The following is a 20,359-nucleotide window of genomic DNA, read 5'->3' as shown; positions in this document are numbered from 1 at the left end:
GTCTTGCGTGAGTTCTCCAAGTAATGCACGCATGGTTCAAGGACTCAGCTTCGTCATTGGTTCGTAACGACTGTTACTGCTCTGATTTTGTCCATCTGTTCGTGGAGAGGCATGTTGCTCCTCATATCGCTCGATTACAGACTGGATTCCTCCCTGACTTGCTCCTTCCTTGTCGGATCTCTGAGGCATATTGTTTCACCTTTTGCACCTTCAACACCTAACACCACCGTCCCACTGGGCGTGCCAAATTGTTTCGCGCGGTTTAATTCGCTAACAATTAAAGAGGATCAGACGATTGTGTAAGGGACGAAACCTCTTGAGACAAAGTCCCAAAAAGGGGTGTTCTTTTTATTGGCGATGAACTTTCCAATTGGAAACGGAAAACAACGTGCCTCCAAGGGGCGCAAGCACACGAGTTACAGAAAAGGAAATGTTTAAGTCTAAAAGCTAAAGGAATGAAAATTACATATTCTCTGTTCGAGAGTTTTGGATTCGGTCCTTTACTTCTAAGTTCTTTCTCCCTTTTATACTTCATAGGCGATCCCTTTGTGATTAACTGCTCTAAAAAACTGCTTGATCGCCCTACAACTATCCACTTTCTTTGTAGTGGCCATTTTGTCATGCAACTGTCCTTTTAACTGCTGCCATTATCTTGCATCGTTCAACCGCTTTCGATTGAATCCCTTGAGTCGTGGAACGTGATAAAGTTACTTTAGCAACTGCCTTAATAACTGCATCATAATGCGTTATGCTTGTTGATACCTTGGGCGACTTGAAGATTTGGGCGAGACTTTGGACGACCGTATGCCACTCTATTCGTTCAGACTCTGAGCGACTTACAAACTTGGACGATGGCGTTACCGCACTATTGGGCCCCTTATTTGGGCATTCACCTTGATTCGTTCAATTGAATTTCGTTCTTTGGGCTATCTGATTTGGGGATCCTCCAATTGGGCTTTATTCTCTAGGCTGTTCGATTTGGGCTGAATTTTTATGTGTCAACAAAAAATAAAAATAAAAAAGCTTGAAAATTTTTAGGAGATATGGATGCACTTCTTCTTAAAAATTGGAGATAGGAGAGAAGGACGTCAAAATATTGACAGTACTCTTCTTAAATGAATCTTTTGAGAGAGAGGAAAAAAAAAAAAAAAAAAGGGTACAAAAATCGATAGTGAGGGAAATTTATTTAAGGAAAGTTAATCTTTTCCCTCAATTCTAGAAAAGCAGGTAAGTAAAAACGAAAATGGAGATGCGGGGGATCGAACCCCGTGCCTCTCGCATGCAAAGCGAGCGCTCTACCATTTGAGCTACATCCCCTTTGTGTCAATGGCTCTATTTTAAATATATTAATTATAATTAAGTGGACATGCGCCTATCACTTCCGTAAAACCTCTGTAGCTCCTAAAACTACACAAAACATACACAAACGCGCAAGATTAGAACGGTACACGCTCAAAATTGAAAATCACATCTGTTGAATCTTATTTTGATCTCTTCTTCTGCCCACACGCGGACTGGTAGAGAGCTCTGTATGGAAATCGCAAGAGGAATGGATTTTCAAGTGGTAGTGTTAGCGGGCGGCTTTTCGAAAAGCTTGGTTCCTCTCGTTTCTAAGGTTACTCTCATGAATGCCCATGTTACTTGTTTGTAATATTCATTTATTTTCATTATGTGCCGAAAAAAATAACACCCAATTGGAAAAAAAATTCAGAAGGTGCCGAAAGCCCTATTGCCGGTGGCAAACAGGCCTGTTCTGTCTTATGTTATCGATCTTCTCGAGCAGAAAAACCTTAAAGATCTTATTGTGGTATGTCACTGTTGCTTTGTTTTACCCTTTTTTACTTTTTGTTTTGAACCAAAGTCGGTATTGATGGGTTCTAAGGGGAAATTGTAAAATTGAGTTTTCTTTTTATTTTAGGTTGTTGAAGGGGAAACCGCAGCGCATTCTGTCAGTGCTTGGATTTCCGGCACATATATTGATCGATTACATGTTGAGGTGAATTTTGACTGATGTTTACTGTTTCCGCGCATAGCGTTATGTAAATAAAAGAAGGAAAAGATAGATACTTTTATAAATTAAGTTACATAAGTAAGTTCAAACTTGAGTAGTTTGCAAATGAACCCTAACATTTATCATGAAGAGAGTTGGTAAGGTATTCAACTGTGAGCTTGGATTCGGTTTCTACTAACTACCTATTTCTTTCGTTAGAAAGCCTATAATGACTCTCTTTGTAGTTGGTTCAGTAGCTACGAACAAGAGAAGAGAATGTCGAACATTTTAATACTGTTTCTTTCTGAGGAAACAAAACGAGAGAGAGGCATAGTCAAGACAATTAACAACCTTACAATTTTGGGAAGATGCAGATACGGGGCTACAAATTTTCAATGAGATTAATCGACCAATTGTGTTTCAATGTTTAAAATAGATTGTTTATATGAATCTACTTTCACCATACCATTCGGTTCATTGATACATCTATTCCAATGCTACTATGTTCCTAGTGAGCAAATCGGTCTTGTCACTTTTGGTTTACTGGTTTACCCCTCCATCTATTAACTTGTTCCATAAACATCATATCACTCTTATGAATCATGGTGAGTTTAGGAAAGTTTCTCTTTTTCCTAGGAATTTTTTTTAGCCAAGTGGGGTTTCTGAATCCTAGCCTCAAAACCACTCCAACTCCAACTGGAACAGTTTTATTTGTACCAGGTTTCTAATGATATTTTTGCTACCTTATATACTATTATCATTTTTCTACTCCTGATAAACCTTTTCATATGAAGTGAAGCGCAATGGTCGTATCTTGATACACTTTGAAATCAGATGATTCTACTCATAGCTTGACTATCTAAACTTTTCTCACAACTAGCGTGGTTATGATATAACTACTGCAGGTGGCTGCAGTTCCCGAGGATGTTGGAACAGCTGGTGCTCTTCGAGCTATTGATCATAGACTGACTGCAAAGGACATCTTGGTTGGAATTCTTCGCTACTTTGGCCTTCGAGTTTGCTAGCACTGTATTGATTCAGTAATTCACATGTTTCCTTGTGTAGGTTGTGAGTGGTGATTTGGTTTGTGATGTTCCCCCTGGGGCAGTGGCAGCTACTCACAGACGACATGATGCTGTAGTAACTGCTCTGCTTTGCACTGCTCCTGCCAGCGGACCATCTGATTCAGGTTCCTCTGGTGCAAAGGACAAAGCTAAGAAACCAGGACGGTATAACATTATAGCATTAGACCCAACTAAGCAATTTCTATTGCATATAGCTGCTGGTGAGATGTTTGAAAATATCCACTTGTTTCTAAATGTTATGTGATTAGAAATTTCCCTCACTAAGCATTTCTGTGATAGGAGCTGAAGTTGAGAAAGATATTCGAGTCCAGAAGAGCATTCTCCGAGCTGTCAGCCAGGTAGATAGTTTCCTCTGCCAATCCACTGCTGTTCAATAGAAAATAAATCCCTCAAGACAATTTTTTCCAAGCTACCAGGACATGGTTTGGGGAATAGATATGTGTCGGTCTTCAAATTCTGGGAGATGTGACATGGAAACACTTAAATATTTTAGTCCTTTCTCTTCATTTGACATGGGTATTGGGGTTCAGTGTAGTACAGGAAGTTGAAATTATACATTAAATTTAGTTTGAAAAGTCTCACAACTAATCCAATATCATTTTTAGAAATTTTCTTAAGTCAATATTATGTTGCGTGGACAGTGGCCAGCAAAAAAAGTTGCTGAAGCTTTATAAGTTTCTAGCAAATTATTGATGAAGTTTCCTTTTCTTCCTTATCTCATTTCTTTCGGTTCTTCCTAATGCAGATGGAAATTCGTGCTGATCTAATGGATGCTCATATGTATGCATTCAAGAGGTTTGAGTTTTTGCTCAACGCATCTAAATGAGTTCTTGTTCTTTGTTTGAAACTCAATCAGCTACGAATTTTACTAATTGTTCGCTTAATTTTTTTTTTTTTTCATAGATCTGTTCTGCAAGATGTTCTTAATCAAAAGGAAACTTTTCAAAGTTTGAGACGTGATGTATTGCCCTATCTTGTTAGGAGCCAGCTGGTTAGTGTTTTACGCTTGATAATTTTGTTTTAGGAGATATGAAGTTGGATTTTTTGCCAAGTTCTAATTGTTCATAATCTTGATGACATGTCAGAGATCTGAATTACTGTCAAATGGAGTCCAATCAGACGAAAATGGCAATAGTAAGGATGCTATGCAGAATGCTAAAATCTTGCCATCTCAACTTCTGGCTAATGCATCTACACCAAGTTTTCATGAACTCTATGCCTTGGGTCCCGATGGTTCTTCCTCAATTACAAGGAAAACTCATAAATGTTGTGTTTACATTGCGAACAAGAGCAAGTATTGTGCGCGCTTAAATTCCATTCAAGCATTTAGCGACATAAACCGTGATGTGAGTTTCATGTTTGGAAGTTTCGCTCCATGTTATATTTCTGTTTGCCTCAAATCGTTCTTAACTTTTTATTCTATGAGCTGATGTCAAATCTTAAGTGGATCAGGTAGTAGGAGATGCAAATCACCTATCAGGCTATTCTTTTTCTGCTCAGAACAACGTAATTCATCCCACTGCTGTACTTGGATCTAAAACCACGGTGAGTTGTATTTATATACATGTAATAGTCTATATATGAATGATCTTAACTAAATTTTGCAGCATATTTAGGTTCTTCTGTACGCTTTTGTTCTGGAGGATTATCACTCTATGTTTGATTAAATGATTTTGATTTAGGTGGGACCACAATGTATGCTGGGGGATGGTTCACAGATGGGCGACAAGTGCAGCGTTAAAAAATCTGTCATTGGCCGTCATTGTCGGATAGGTTCAAATGTGAAGGTATATAATTAGGTTTCAGTAAAGAAAAAAAAAATCAGGAATAATCGAGTTTACCTTGTGAGCACCATCCACGAAGCATGTGAGAAAAGAAAAAGAAAAATAAAAATCAGGGATGTTCATTCTGCACATAAAGAGAGAATAATAATTTTCAATCATGCAGTTGTAGGTTTTCTGGACAAATAGTTATTAGCTACTGAAATGTTCGGCTCTATACATTTGCAGGTTGTCAGTTCTGTTATTATGGACCATATCACTATTGGAGATGGTTGTTCCATCCAAGGTTCTGTTATCTGCAGTAATGTACAGCTCCAAGAGCGTGTCATTTTGAAGGATTGTCAGGTCTCTCTCCCTCTCCCCCTCCCTCTCCCTCTCCCTCTCCCTCTCACACACACATATATCTGTCTTTTTTCTTGATATAATTCTGTGCACCGTCATTTCAGGTTGGAGCAGGCTTCGTGGTTACTGCTGGAAGTGAATATAAAGCGGAGTCTTTGGCCAAGAAATAAAAGTCATGAGTATGCCTTCCTCCACTAAATATTTTTTCTTTGTGCATGTGTTCATTTCGTATTTATATTCTCTGTGTCGTCGTTGCTCTCCTTCATGCCTTTGCTTAGTCTCCTCTGTGCTTTTGTTTTGTCTTCGAGGGTTAAGGAGAGAACACCAATTTTGACTAGCACTTGGGAAATTGAGATTGTCATTTTCCTAGTGGGGATTGTTTGTAGAATTTAATGATTTTAATTCAAAAGTTTTTTACGCACCAAGTTTCATTGTACCATGAATTGGAAATGTTTGTAGTGGAATTAAGTCGTTCTGCAGTCTATCTGTGCTATCATAGAATGGTTTTGGCTTTATATTATAATTGAAGTATGGAAAATTAGAAATCATCTGGATGAAAAATGCGAAGTTGAGTTTCTTGGACATAAATGGCTGCTTCGTAAAGAGCTTCTTGTAGTCATATCTTACTGGAATTAACTTCATTTTAACTGGGTCGAATGTATTCCACTTTTCATTTTGCCTGTTGTTAGAGATGATCTTATTTATTAATGTTAGAACTTGTTTGCCGACAAAGACCATTGGACAATATTATGAATTGGGACTAACAAAGACCATTGATAATGCCATCACATTTCTGTTACATCATATTTTTGCACATACAATTGTCTTCTTACCATCACGGCCTTTACTGAATAAGGGTTTTGTCCACTGTATGTACTCCAAAACTTGATCTCTGTAATTGAGTAACAAAATTTTGCCTAGTCAAGAATGGCCTGGTAAGCATACAACCACATATATTTACTGAAAACGAAGAATCCAGAGTTGTAAATGAGCAAATTCTATCAGAATGGAATTTTACTGAAAATTGGTTTTCTCAATTAGTAGCACGGTATCCCTAACAATACACAGTATTTAGGTGGAAAATGGAATCAGTTAGTCCAAAATAGAATGAGCGGCTAATCTATCAAGCAAGAATAATTTACAGAAGAATCAAATGGATTGCCTTTACTAAGATGAACTTACATCTAAATAAGCGAAGATGAATCCACAAAAAACTCACCTGGACACAGAATGTCAGAGTTTCGAGTCATCAATTTCTTGATCATCACAAAAATGGAAAAGATAATATTTCCACTCCACAACCTTCTCAACTAGAAGACTGGAAGTGGTTCTCAACTGTACAGTTGGAGAAGGTGAATTTTTCCTTCTTTCCTCAACTGGCAACCGAAAGAACCTCAATTGGGAAAGAAATCTGTGTGGGCTGCTGCTCTGCAGATTGAATCTTCAACTTCTGGCTCATCCCATTTGGACATCAATTTTGTGGGTATGAATTTTTGTGCTTCGTCTAGGGTTTGTTCCAGTCTTTCTTCAGGGGGCTGGATGTACTGTGATGCTTTTGAGGTCTGTTTGGGAGCGGCCCTTTACTCCATTGCCTTTTTTAACCACAAAATCTTTAAGATTTTGTAGTTCAGCGAGTGATTCTGACATTTTTAAGGCCAGTTGAAGCTGGGATTTGGTTGAAATGGAATTGAAAGTAGAATTGGTGGAAGACTCAGCCAGGCCAAATTTATATAGTACATACTACATTTCGCGTTTGAATTACAAAATACATAATTTGCCGAATAAATTTTAATTATGTCATTATAAATAATTAAAAAGACAAAAATACCTTTAGTCGAAATAACAAATTGTATATTGTATAATATTTTGGCATACCATTTTTTAATTATCAATTTTTCATTCCTCAGTAAAGTTTAACCAGTAGGAGATAAAACCCATCAGCGAGGCCCTTCACCTCAACTTCTTTGTTTATATTGTATGTCATGGCTACTTTGATGGTTGGAGTGTTGATCCACGGATCTATTTGATAAGAAATATTCTTTTATCACACGTTCTCTCGAACGTGAAAGTGGATCATTTTCAAGTACGAAGAAAATTTGATGAGGTAAAATAAATAATACTTTAGAACAATACCAAAGACTAAAATTTTGTTCGTCCAATTGTAATACTACGTATTACAGTTTACGCATACACTAATACTAACAGAGAACATTTAAATAGGAAAGTAAAGAAAAGAACCTATTGAAGCTCAGTGTACAATGGGTAACATGTCACCCAACGAAAATAAGGTAGCAAAATGATCATAGAACTCTACAAAATTTGCCTGAAGATTTGTTGCATACAGTTCAGAAGCAAACTACAAGATAAGCAGCAGAATTAGCTGCGTTTTGATGATGGAAGAAAGCAGTCATATAAATGCTCCATGCAATGAGAAATGCTACATGTACTCTAGTATATAACCCCCTCACATGAGAGGCGGTTCACGAATTTTTTAATCACAGTGTAATGGTGTACACTAGAGTACAAGTATCATTATTGGTGAAGCAATAGCGGGCTTATGTTCAGTTTCAAGGCCTGATTTCGCTATATCAATTATATCGTATCTCAAATTGTTCATCATACAAGTAGTCATTTATTGGTTACACTACAAGAACTCTGCTGGTTGTATAGACCCTGTTTTCACAGGGCTTGTACAAGCCATTCACAATGCATGGGGGTGGGCAAATTTTTTTTTTTTTTTTAAATTAGTCACCCACTCACTCAAGCATGTGAGTGGCTTGTACATGCCCTACAGCAGGCAAAATTCACACTACAAACACAAGCGCACACTCTCCCAAATATTCCCTATCAATCAACCTTTATGCATTGGTGAACGTGCTGGGGACGGGATCGGGATGGGGAAGAACCTCCAAAGAGTTTCAGATAGATATAATTAACGAAAGGAAAAATAACCATAGCCATTCGGCCGTTGCTTTTGTATGCCCCTCCACAGCACAGTGTAAGCAATCAAGAAAGTACAATTCCAACCCAAACATGCACTGGGCATCTTTATCCTGTAATATCCACAGAAAGATCTCATCATCATGTCAGTGAAAAAGTTAAAAACGTAATTAGATAATGGCCACCTGCGTCCAGGATTCGAAGGAAAACCTTAATAGAAGATGAGGGTTTTTATTTGGGACATACTTGTTTCGGTTGCAAGTGGCACCTCATGAATCAAACAAAATAAAATTCCCTTGTCATCGAAAATAAAACCTCCACAAATGTGATATGCAGTGGCCGAGTGCCGCCCGGAGTGGGGGGGGGGTTGCTATAATTGGTAATCGGCGGCGTAGTAATAGCTAGGAAAGAGAGCGACATTTGAAGAAAACAATAAAACTATATATTTTGTTCAAAAACTTTGTTAACAAACGTACAAGTAATCAACTTTGGGTTACCAGTACAGAAAAATACAAATAAAATAGTGAAGAGAACAAGAAATAAAAGGGAATCGATGACGTCTATATAAAGTTGGATTCAGCATGGTGTTTTGCCAACTTTATGCATCAAAAACTCATGATTATGCATCTCACATAAGGAAAATAATGCTATAATAATAGAATTATGTAAAAAATATGAAATGCAAACGGAACTTATGGTTCAGAATTAAGTATTTTAATTTTAAAGGTTGGGACCAAACTAATATTTCCTATATCATCTGTTAACGTGCTATAAATAAGCGCCAAGCACCAACTGACTGAACTACAAACTAATATGCTAACTGCCAGCATATCTATATATATATATATAGAAATTATGTAACTGTTCTAATAAAAGTTTCCCGTGAAAAACATCACTGTAGCAAAGATTTATAACCCTTCTTTCTTCTCTACACCATAACCAGGGTGAACCCATATATAGGATGAGGTATATTCAGCCTTGATAGCAACTGCAGTGTGATGATTCGATTTTTGAAATATAGATTGAGACTCTTTATAGGTACCAGTGTACAAATAGCTTTTATTCCCTGACCTGTTGGGGCACATTCCGCGATTAACTTCTCTCACGATGCTCCAGGGACGGGGTGGTGGGAGACCTTTAAGGTTTGGGTTCAATATTTTTTTTTTTATACAGAAATTATGTAACTGTTCTAATAGAAGTTTCATGTGAAAACCCTTCTTCCTTCTCTACACCATAAACAGGGGGAACCCATATATAATTTCCATTTTAAGTACCAATATTTATTATTATTATTTTTTTTTTGTTCACCAAAAAATTTGCACAATTTGAAGTTAGTATAATAAAATTAGAAATTAATTTAACTGCATCCTATAAAAAAATAAAGGGTGCAAAACGGAGGAACGATGAAAACTAGTTGTGAAAATGGATCTTACACAGAAGGTTGATCGGGCGAAAAAGAAGTGGTCGTGGGGGGCAAGGGATACAATAGAGAGAGAGAGAGAGAGAGAGAGAGAGAGAGAGAGAAGTTGCAGGAATTGAAAATGTACGGATGAAAGACACTCTTCCATTTAGAGTCCGTTTAACAATGGGCCAAACCTAACTTATGCAGCCCAAAAATTAACGCAAGAATGGCCTTTGAAATGGGCCACGCACAGTTAAATGTGACCCACCTAAAGTAGAAATACGTGATTGGAATCCATGTGCTCAAGTACATTGTATTAAATAAAATTTATAGGTTTGAAATGTTCCATTTCTTCTAATATAAGCAATACTGTGGTTTTTATTTTGAGCATCACACTAATATTGACGACATGAAAATTGGAAAATTATCTAACCAAGAGACTTGATTCCAGAATTGACATGCCAAATGAGTAATTTGGTGGATCATTTTATTAAAATTTTTGAGAGTACAATCGATAAAAACCACGATTGAGATTATTCAAAAGAACATAATATCAGACAAATCATTGCATTCAGCCCTCGTCTGGCCCCATTTTGTGGAAATGAAAATTGGTGGAATAGTATTTTTTTTTTTTTTAAATGAGTGGTTGAAAAAGAATGAAAAGTTTTCGGTTTATATATAATATTATTTTATGAAAAATTGTGGAGTTGAAAATATAAGAGAAAAAAATGAAATGTAATGGAATGAAAATTAATAGGTGCCAAGCGGGGGCTAAGCAAAGAGAGTCACACTCTGCTAGATATGATATTTTTGCCCCCGTTTGGCCTCATTCTTTTCAAATTTTAATAGTTGGAATCATGTTTTATTGAAAAATGTTTGATTGAAAAAAAATGAAATTTTTTTAATTTATATGTAATATTATTTTATGGGATATTGTGTGGTTGGAGAAGAGAATGTGGGCAAACAGGGGCTTTATTTATAAAAGAAGAAGCCCACAAATCAATTTGTTTTTGTAGGCTAACTAGGATATCTCTACTATTCATCTAATTATCATATATACTCATTGACAATTGTGTCAAAGGACTGAATCACCCCTCTCAATTGTGTCAAATTCTTTCCCATATTTGAATTTCAAGAAACGGTAAAATAGACTCTACAACAAAAGGTCAAAAATTAATTTGAAAGTTTGTTTCTTTCATATCCGAAGTGCCCGTCACAAATTAGGGGTGGCAACCCACGAGCTCGTGAGCTCACGAGCCTAGTCGACGAGCTAGAGATTTTTTATTTTTTGACTCTTTTCTTCCCTTTTTTTAACTCTCATGGGCTCATGAACTTTAGGCTTGTGGGCAAGGGCCCATGAGCCGTCCGCCTATGGATGAGCCGGGTGGGTTCGGCTCGGGCTCGTCCAAATACGAGCCCAAACAATCAACGTGCCTTTTTTTACGAGCCGAGCGGTCAGCTTGATTGTCACCCCTAATCACAATACGTTAATAGATAAAAAGGAACTCACACCATTGTGGAGAGAATCAATTTTATGCAACACTATCGGGACCATACATAAGCTTAACTTATTATATTGAAACATTGTAAACACATTTCAGTGTATTCATGAATTATAAAATTTAATTTCAAAACAATAAATGTTCATATTTTCAATGAAGAAATCCAAAGTACAAAATCTTATCCCATAAAAATGGTCCACACTTCGAAAATGTTCCATTTGTTAAAAAACAATGGGCCATTGCCCTTGTATTGTACTTCCCCTCTCTATTACTTCTTGGCTAAGTCATCAACGAAAATACGGAAATGGACAAGTCAAAAACAAACAATGAATTTCAGGATTTGAATTTACGCGTCTTTTCACTCTCCCCCGATCTCTATATAAATAACTGGATTCTCTGCCTTCAATTATTCACACACCAAAAGAAGATAAAGGGAGTTTTCTTTGCTAGATTTTTCAGTTTTCTGTGAGAATGGCTACAGTTGGAGGAATTCGCCCGAGTGAAGGATCTCAGAATAGCCTTGAGATCGAAGATCTCGCTCGTTTTGCCGTTGATGAACACAACAAAAAACAGGTTTTCTGTGCTTTTTTTTTTTTTTACCCCTTTTTTGGTTAATTTTGTTAATCTTCAAATGGGCTTTCATGACTCTTGTTACATCTTATCGATTATAATTACCTTCTTTTTTTTTTTAAATTGGATTTATTAATATCTAATATCAGAATTTCAACAAAAGAGCTAGGAAACTAAAATGTTGATTCAGGAATAAAATAGCAGTAAATTGACAAATAAGAACACTCATGGTTTATAGAATTTCGACTCAAAGGTGAGAAAGCCTTCATCTGCCGCCGCAGCAATTCACTGAAAAGAAGTTTACAGGAAAAAACTCACCGCAGAGGTCGATCCGAGTCTAAAACTTAACTAACAGATCCCAAGCCATAATTTCACATGTTCCTTTCTTTGTGGGAATGAATAATGGCTGTTTGAAATGTTGGATTTTAAGTCTCAAAACTCATTTATTTTTCCTACACTCTGTGGTTGCAGAATACACTTTTGGAATTCAAGAAGGTAGTGAATGTGAAAGAGCAGGTAGTGGCAGGGACCATGTACTATATAACCCTGGAGGCTGTAGACGGGGACAAGAAGAAAGTGTACGAAGCTAAGGTGTGGGTCAAGCCATGGATGGACTTCAAGGAATTGCAAGAATTCAAGCTTGTTGGTGATGCCTAAATCTGTTCTGTAATTGGTAACTCCTATAGCAGATTTACTTTGTAAGATAAATATACAGGCTTGCTGATGTTTGATAGTGTCTAAACTTAGTAAAATAAATGTGCAGCCTTGATTCTATGGTAGTAATCTCTTTAAAATAACTTATGGAGTTGTGCTAGTTTTTGGCAATGTGAAATTGAAGCAGCTTTCTTGATTCGAGTTTATGTCGTCTAATTTTATGCTACCGATCATGCCCTTTGTATATGCATATGCTTCCTGAGTTATTGTTAAGTAAAAAACCAATGAGATTGTTGAATGAGCGGTAGACCGTGCTAATTCTCATCTAACTTGATGTCTTGGTCATTCAAGAAAGTAAATTTCTACGGTTTCATTGGTTGGTGGAAACTAAATGTATTGTTAGGAGATAATTGTATTGTGATAGTAATCAAAACTAGTATGTTAGAGAGGATTTCGATGATATCAAAGAAACAAAAAGAAAGTCAAAAAATCTAATTCGTGAGTTCTATTCAATGCTCCAATAGCTTGTATCATCATGTAAAATGCCCTACAAGTCTCGATTAATTATGTCTTACATATTTTTGTCTCATTTAAGATTTTATTTTAAGGTTGGACTTCGTTGTTTGACCTGCCAATTCAATGTTATACATATGAAACAAGCGATAGAAAATACTAAATAACTTGGTAATAATGGCTCAAGTGGGAGGCCATATAATTCCATTGTTATATTTTGCACTCTTGACGATAAAAGCTGATGATATAAGTACGAAAATGAGCAAAGATTAAAAATATTTATTATAATTAAAATACGATGTAATGAAAAAAAATTTAAAATAGGTTGTCGAATTTGATCATTTCTTCCAAGTTCCTCATAAAATACTGTGGAAGGATGATTATTTCATTATTCATTTACTATACATGTAATCTTAGACAAATTGACACCTAGCCACCATTCTATAATAATAATTAAAAAAATGTCAATTTATTTTTCTTTTCTATTCTTGCAATCGTCTCAAGCCTTTGATCTGATCATTCTCCTTTTAGTCTCACTCCTCCCCATTTCTCTATCCTCTCATTCCATTCTTTTTGCATCTCTACCTTCTTCCTCTCGTCCCTTCTACATCCCTTACTTGCAATTCCGTACACTGTAGATTTTATTTTCAACCTCAATATTAAAAATGGGAGGAAGTTCTCAACCTATGAATAAGCCAATTAAATATTTTTACTCGTGTTCGAGACACATGACCAATTAATGAATTATTAGACGAAATCCAAAATCCATGATAAGGGTTAAAATATACGAAGATTGAAAGTTAAGGACTCCCATTTGAAATAGAACGAAAGGGAGATGAAGAATAACGTCGGTGAATGCCAATTTTTCGTTAATTTTATTGTTTTCCTTCTCTCAGGTGTCCCTTCCGTTACGGTTTTATTTTGACGTAACCTTCCGTTATTTTGTAACATCCGCGCCTTAATGGAAAAATCTTCTGCAACGGGCCACGGAAAAATACTCGCTTTACTAACTTGTACTATGAAGAAAGGGCATAATATTTCCGTAATGTACAACAGCATATATATTCTAGAAGTACATGATCATATCTCAGCCGTAATGCGTGGCCATTCCGTTGTTTCTACTTTCTTATTTACGCAAATTCATTCCTAATTCGAAACAAGAGAAAATATCGAAAATTTGAAAAGGAAAGCCAAAAAAACCCTAATCTTGATTCAGTTTCGTTTTTCAGCCTTGCATTAGTTATCTATATATCTCTCTACCCAATCTGTCACTCTATCGCTGTGTGTATCTTGCAAATAATTTAATCCAAACATCCATTTCTTAATTTTAATTGAACCGACAGAGAACATTTTTCTCTCGATCCATCCGTTCCAGGTTAGGCCACACCCTTGCGCTTCCTAATTTTTAATCGATCGGGAGAGAGGCTCATGCTTTATTTATTATTACTTTAATTGGTTTGTTTTGCTTGATTTTGATTACGGGCTCATTGTAAAGCTTTGAATTGTGGGTTTATTTTTTCTGTTCTTGTTTTTTGAATGTTGATTTTTTCATCTTTGAATTATTCCTGATCTGCAAGAGGCCTTCATGTTGCTTTTCTTACTCCTATGGGTGCATTTTCGTATAGAATTGATGTACGTTATATGCATATATTAGAAGTGAGTGGAAAAATATGGGCAAGTGGTGGTAGAAAGAAAACGATTTAAGATTGTTGGCTTTCAAAATGTGGTGGGACTTTTAAAATTGAAGGTCAATAAGGGAATCCAGAAGGATGATTCCGTAGTGTTTTTGATGGTTAGAGAGATAAAAGATGGTAGATGCATTGGTGGTGTGCGTTTCCCTCTCGGCTTAGTTGTCAGTGGCAACGATATATTGAAATAGAGCTGCTTAGAGGAAAATTATCGCACTGGCTTTTCGTATGGATTCTTCCCAGCAGCATGAGGAAGTTCCATAAACCACAATAAGCCATAGGCCCATAGCAGTGGGAACTACTGAACGTTCTTTCTTGCATTTCTTGAATAGCTTATACGGCAATAAAAAATTTCTCGCATTATTGTTTTGGCTTTGGCTTAACTGCTTAAGAGCAAACTCTCAAGAGGAAAATGAGTTTCTATTACATTTTTCTTAAGAGATGGCTTTCATCAACATTTTTTCAAGTTATATATTTGTTTTCATCTCCATTCTGGACGAGTAAGGGCTCTAGATTTGATACTGTTTTCAGAGGTGGTTCAAATATCTTGTCTGCTGAAAGATGCATTTGTGATATTTTAGGTTCAACTTTCTAATATAATATTGGGTTCAACTATTCATAATTGGGAAAGGATATAATTAATTAATTAATTAATTATTATTTGTAGCTAATATTAAATAAAAACTTATTTCACCTTTTGCATTTTCTCCATGTCTACTGTCTTCGTGAAATGGTCCAATGGAAGAATATGGAGAAATTTTTCTATTTTCATGAGTTTAGGACCAATTGTGATTACTCTGCTCACAGATGCGCACAAGCAGCTGCCAACTCATTATGTGTATGCTCCTAACAATTGGTCCTGTTCTGTTCTTTCTTTCTATATGTAGCCTGTTATGACCAAAAGATGTTTTTCGTTTTACTTGGCATGCGGTTCCATGTACATTTCAATCTAAGAAATGTTAATATTTACAATGTACTTGCTAATACAGCAAACTGATTCTTTTGCTTGGAATGCAATAGAATGCTCTTGTAAACCTTCAATGCTTCTGTGCTTCAATCTTTGAAGTTTGCATATCTTGATTTTTAATTAGATTTATCCTTTTTGGCTGCAGGAACTAGCAGTTAAGTTGAGGATATGTCTCCAGCATCCAGATCCAAGTCCAAAGACAAAAAGGCTGGGAAGGAATCCCCCAGGGATTCTTCAAAGTCAGGTCATGCTATTGCACCCGGTGGGGTCGTGGCTAATGGATACAATCCTGTTTTAGGAACATTCCATACATTTGAGACGGCACCAGTGTCTTTTGCAGGTCAGCTTCCTTTGAATGGTCGTTTCCAGAACATAGATGAAACGGACGATCATAGTGGGAACACATTTGGAACTGGCGTGGAATATGATTCTGTTTCCAATACTGGTAGCTGCTCTGGTGAGTCAGAGGACCTAAAAGAGAAAATGTTGCACACCCCTCAGCATCAGGAATCAGTACCTGGAGCTGACAATGACAAAAGAGACAAAATACGCCAGAAAAATGAGAGGAAACATCAAAGACAAAAGGAGAGGCGAGCTCAAGAGTTGCATGAACGGTGCAGTGGTTATCTCATGTCAAGGAAGCTAGAAAAACTTGCACAACAACTTGTGGCCATGGGCTTCTCTCAAGAAAGGGCAACCATGGCTCTTATTCTGAATGAAGGCAAAGTAGAGGAGTCAGTAGCTTGGCTGTTTGAAGTAGGCGAAGAAGACAAGCACAGGGGAAAAAATCTTGATGGAGGGGGTAATTTGAAAATTGATATATCAGAAGAGCTTGCCTGCATTACAGATATGGAAATACAGTATAAAGCCTCCAAGCAGGAGGTTGAAAGAGTTGTTGTTGCCTGTGAGGGTGATCTTGTAAAGGCAGAAGAAACCTTGAAGGCACAGAAGCAGGAGCTCCCTGCTGGTCCTTCAAAGCCGGAAGAAACTGGTGATTGTCCTTCTATTGGCAATGGCTATCTACCAATAGCTATTAGTCAGAATGCAATGAGGGCACTAGAAAATCCGGCTTCATCTACTACCATACAACAGAAAAGGGATGAAAAAGATTTTTATTATACCAAAGTTCCTGGGACGGTAGGATCTTCTGTAGAATCTGGAACCAAAAATGTACAGTCGTTAAAGAAAATGCAACCGAAAGTCGAGTTAACAAAACCACAGCACAGTTCAGAGTCGGCGGAGAAAAGGTGGCTGAGTGCAGGATCAAATCCTTCTATGCCCTACTCGTTAACATCACCTTTGCTGGCTTCACCTCCATCAACAGAAGCACATTATGTTGCTGGTAACGAAATTAAGAACCTGCAGCTTGGATCAGTTAGAGAACCTGTTATAGTGATGCAGCGACCTCAATCCTTGAATGCAAAGCACATACATACTCCAAGTGTTAGCTCATCTCCGCCTGGGACAGCTGTGGGTTGGTATCCAACTAGTGCTGGCTTGGTCCCACCTGTTACTGTCACAAGGAGTGTGAGCCCCAATGGAGTTAGTTCAACTCGGCTGTATAACCAACTGCATTACCAACCTCAGGAGCAATTTGTGTCCAGCAGGAGCGCAATGGATTCCCGAGGAATATCCCGGGGGAACAGTTTGTGGAATAAGGCAGGTACATCACCAATTCTATCTGCTGCTACTTCCCTTGGACTCTTTTCTGGTCTGGGCACTAACGGTGCTTCTGGATCGTCATCTCCAGTAGACTGGAATACAGGCAGCTCAATGTTACAGTTAGATTTCGCCAGCATAGACTGGAGTTTGGATATTGGGTCTAGGTTGAAGCCCGGAGGGCTGTGGTCTGGTACAAACCCTTTCATGCAAAACAACACTAGTGCATCTGGTTCTTTCGCCTACGGTCTAGGAATGTCTACCAAGAGACCTGTTTTATCCAATGGGAATGGCATTTCGATTTCAGGGTTGCAGGATCGGGTAGCCACATCTGAAACGACTGCTAGTGTTTCTCGGGATTGGACTTCTCCCTTCGAAGAGAGAGACCTGTTCAGTGTACCTAGACAGTTCATTTCCTCCCCTTCCCTCTAGTATGAATGGAGAGGAGAGTGAGAATAAAAAATAGTAGAGTGAAATAGAACTAAAAATTTGCTGAATTGTTGTTTGTGCTGGTTCGTGTGATGCTTTGCCCATGTTTCGCTTTATGAACGGTCTATCTTAATGGAACAAGCATCTGAGTTTCTTTGGTTTATTCTTAGATCATCTTTCTTATTTTATTGTTGCAAACTGCCATTACCTTATGGAAAATTTTGATTTCTGCTGGTATGGTTGTCGTTGTGGGCTTTTTTTATAGGATGCCAAGCAGAAATTTGTTTGATAATGGCAACGTTTCTTCGAACTCCAAATATCTCACATCCGTCGATCTCATTTTTTCCATCCAAATCCTCCTTTTAACAAGAATCTTTCAAGAATTAGAAGGAAATAGATAAAGACAAATAAATCATCTTCAAAATCAACAGTGACGGAGGCCTCTCAACCTACCAGTGAGTGGGGTTGGATAGATTGGTAAGATGAATACCTTTTATTTATCTACTTATTTATTATTATTTTTTTCAGTTGTTTCAATTAATTAAGCCCTATTTGGTGGCTTTTAATTTAATTTATTTCTCATACTCATTTTCAATCACAAATTTACATAATAAAATATTTTATACATAAATCCAATTTTTTTTTTTCCTAATTTTAACCTAGAGATGACAACAGGCCAAGCCAGTCATTCCTGTCCATTGTCCTGTCGAGTATTTTTGTTATCTTGCCCTGTTCTCATGCCCGATTAAAGTGGGATGAGGCAAGTTCGAATCAAGTCAAGGCAGGTCCCCTATCCCATTTATCGCTTCATTTATTTTTTGTACATCTTTAGTCAATTAATATAATCTTCTTCTTTTTTCCAATTTTTTTAAGAACAATTTATGTTATCTTTAAAAATGATGATATTGATAAAAATCATAAATTTGAAAAAATAACTTTAAATGGGGTGTGGACCATGTTTTTCCTATCCGTCCCGTACTTGCTTCGGGTAACGATCCCCATCCCGTCCATCTCGCTCCATTTACCTAATTAGGTGGGTAGTCCTTGCCCCCATTAAAAAGGGAGCCCTAGAGGTATCGAGTCGAAATGATTTTTCTATCATTCCTTCAATCACACACTCTCCAAAAATACTATTCAAAACATAATTTTTTTTTCAAATTAAAGGCCATCAAACAAGTGTTAAATGACCACGTTGTCATTTTTAAAATTGATCAAGGTCAAGCACCTTCCTAGTCTTTTGGTCAATATAGATTTTTGGATGAAAATGTACTTTTGGTGCTCATTTATCAAAAGTTTAGGATCGTGCTACACATTTTTGGGATCCCCGCAGCAAATTTCCCTTGAAAAATTAATTAATGGATACCATTTTGTCTTTTTAAAAATTGTTCAAATTTATGGACGGGAACATTAAGCTCTTGTTTTAGTCCCATTTTAATGGAAAGAATGCATTTTTAAATAGTAATTTATGGAGAATGTGGTTAAAAATTCAGGAAAAATTTTGGTTTGCCTATAATATTATTTTACTAAATAATATGTGGTTAAAAATGACTTTTGAGAAAAATGGGGTTCAAATAAAGACTAAAAAGGTCTTTCTACTGTACATTTTTTAAATAATTTGAATTTATCTGCCCTATTGTTTTGAAAGATTTGAAACCGCCCTTACAAATTTCCTTAAAAATTCATTGGAAATTCACAACCTTTTCAATGTCACCCGGATAGGAAGCGCTTCCACTTTCATATCATGTGAAGTTATTGTAAACTGCACTAGGCCCTATTTTAGCTTATGGCCCCCACATCATCTTCCAATGTTAGAACTTGGATTTCTAAACGCCACGTCACTTCTAGTTCCTTCAAACTGCTCATCAAATCACAGAAATCCCTAAAGAAGAAATCAAGAACAGGAACATCACAAATTTCATATAATGGTGCCCTTTTCTTTATCTTCATCAGCTGTAATTTGCAGTCCCAAATTCCCATTATCATTTCCATCTCCTAATGAAAGCGAGAACCCGAATTCTGTAGTGGTCTCTTTGAATTCTCGTCCACCAACAAAAAAATTGTTAATGAGATACTGTTTTGCTTATTCTTCTCGTGCTGTGATAAAATGTTTCTCACAGAAACAGCCCGCCGAGCAGCAGCAGCTTGTAGAAGAAAATGAAGAAGTGTATGAATTTGAGAGGCTATTTTCTAACCTTAATCAAGCCACACTGAATAGAGAACCTGGTAAATCTTATATTCAAGAAAGGTCAATTTTTTTTCTGCATGGTGTGAGAAAAGGTTAGACTTTTTGGGTTTTGAATCGTTGCGTAATCAGTTGAGGCTTCTCTTAGAAGAAGCCTTTTTATTATTTCATTATTTGTGTCACTATCCTGGCTTCTCTTAGATAAAAGAAGGCCCATGGTGTCAAAATCTTAGCCAAGGATATAGCTCACATTCTTTATAACAATACCTATTTGTTTATATGTATTCTGCATTCTTACTTTGTCTTCTCTTGAATTGTAAATGACACATTCTTCTCCCTGACAATGCACAGGAAGCCTTAGCAGTGCGATTTCTCTTGTTGCTGGCACAACTGTATGCTTTCTCCTCTCTATTACATTATTATATGGTGTGCCCAAATCTAAATTCACCAAAAAGTTATGATCGATTAAATATCTGGTGTCCCAAATCTAAATTTAGATTAACTTCAGTCCAAGCCAATTGGGGCATGTTTTGTGGGAATATTCTCTTTAGGTTTTGATGATCTCCGTTTATCTTCTAATGTATGTACTCATTTGAAAAAAAAAAAAAAAAAAAAAAAAAAAATTTACCTTTTAGAAAGTTGAAAGAAACTCTTC

General features: G+C 36.8%; 4 protein-coding genes and 1 non-coding gene across 8 annotated transcripts in view; 4 read left to right on the top strand and 1 right to left on the bottom strand.

Annotated features, from left to right (window-relative positions):
• Positions 1-1,244: 1,244 nt before the first annotated feature.
• Positions 1,245-1,317, bottom strand: TRNAA-UGC. The gene has a single exon. It is a non-coding gene; the product is annotated as a tRNA-Ala (tRNA).
• Positions 1,318-1,407: 90 nt separating this feature from the next.
• Positions 1,408-5,699, top strand: LOC111411929 (translation initiation factor eIF-2B subunit gamma-like). The gene is made up of 13 exons (XM_023042610.1): positions 1,408-1,615; positions 1,712-1,807; positions 1,919-1,996; positions 2,896-2,976; positions 3,056-3,275; positions 3,355-3,413; positions 3,821-3,870; positions 3,979-4,066; positions 4,161-4,421; positions 4,528-4,620; positions 4,758-4,862; positions 5,085-5,201; positions 5,303-5,699. The coding sequence occupies exons 1-13, from the start codon at positions 1,532-1,534 to the stop codon at positions 5,366-5,368; spliced, it is 1,398 nt and encodes a 465-aa protein (XP_022898378.1). The 5' UTR covers positions 1,408-1,531; the 3' UTR covers positions 5,369-5,699.
• A 5,611-nt stretch (positions 5,700-11,310) lies between these two features.
• LOC111411928 (cysteine proteinase inhibitor A-like) lies at positions 11,311-12,472 on the top strand. Its single transcript, XM_023042609.1, has 2 exons — positions 11,311-11,615; positions 12,084-12,472. The coding sequence occupies exons 1-2, from the start codon at positions 11,514-11,516 to the stop codon at positions 12,267-12,269; spliced, it is 288 nt and encodes a 95-aa protein (XP_022898377.1). The 5' UTR covers positions 11,311-11,513; the 3' UTR covers positions 12,270-12,472.
• Positions 12,473-13,689: 1,217 nt separating this feature from the next.
• Positions 13,690-17,705, top strand: LOC111411927. The gene is made up of 2 exons (XM_023042608.1): positions 13,690-14,154; positions 15,580-17,705. The coding sequence occupies exon 2, from the start codon at positions 15,603-15,605 to the stop codon at positions 17,523-17,525; it is 1,923 nt and encodes a 640-aa protein (XP_022898376.1). The 5' UTR covers positions 13,690-14,154; positions 15,580-15,602; the 3' UTR covers positions 17,526-17,705.
• A 1,517-nt stretch (positions 17,706-19,222) lies between these two features.
• Positions 19,223-20,359, top strand: part of LOC111411926 (tyrosine-specific transport protein) — a 6,488-nt gene continuing 5,351 nt past the window's right edge. Inside the window, exons 1-2 of one of the 4 annotated variants that reach the window (XM_023042606.1) lie at positions 19,223-19,745; positions 20,056-20,096. In XM_023042606.1, coding sequence (XP_022898374.1) covers positions 19,445-19,745; positions 20,056-20,096 — 342 coding nt within the window. In that variant the 5' untranslated portion in view covers positions 19,223-19,444. The remainder of the gene's footprint in view (positions 19,746-20,055; positions 20,097-20,359) is intronic. The other 3 variants (XR_002705925.1, XM_023042605.1, XM_023042604.1) reach the window with 3 other exon arrangements.

This window comes from Olea europaea, chromosome 16 (assembly GCF_002742605.1).
Source record: "Olea europaea var. sylvestris chromosome 16, O_europaea_v1, whole genome shotgun sequence".
NCBI lineage: Eukaryota > Viridiplantae > Streptophyta > Magnoliopsida > Lamiales > Oleaceae > Olea > Olea europaea.
The sequence above is the reverse complement of the archived record's forward strand: the minus strand, read 5'-3'. Positions and strand labels throughout refer to the sequence as shown.

Excerpts from the sequence above, each read along its gene's own strand:
- LOC111411929 (XM_023042610.1), top strand. The coding sequence starts at position 1,532 with ATGGAAATCGCAAGAGGAATGGATTTTCAAGTGGTAGTGTTAGCGGGC. Across the intron at positions 4,067-4,160 it reads ATCTTGTTAGGAGCCAGCTG|AGATCTGAATTACTGTCAAA; the intron begins GTTAGTGTTTTA and ends ATGACATGTCAG. Across the intron at positions 4,422-4,527 it reads TTAGCGACATAAACCGTGAT|GTAGTAGGAGATGCAAATCA; the intron begins GTGAGTTTCATG and ends TAAGTGGATCAG.
- LOC111411928 (XM_023042609.1), top strand. The coding sequence starts at position 11,514 with ATGGCTACAGTTGGAGGAATTCGCCCGAGTGAAGGATCTCAGAATAGC. Across the intron at positions 11,616-12,083 it reads ATGAACACAACAAAAAACAG|AATACACTTTTGGAATTCAA; the intron begins GTTTTCTGTGCT and ends CTGTGGTTGCAG.
- LOC111411927 (XM_023042608.1), top strand. The coding sequence starts at position 15,603 with ATGTCTCCAGCATCCAGATCCAAGTCCAAAGACAAAAAGGCTGGGAAG.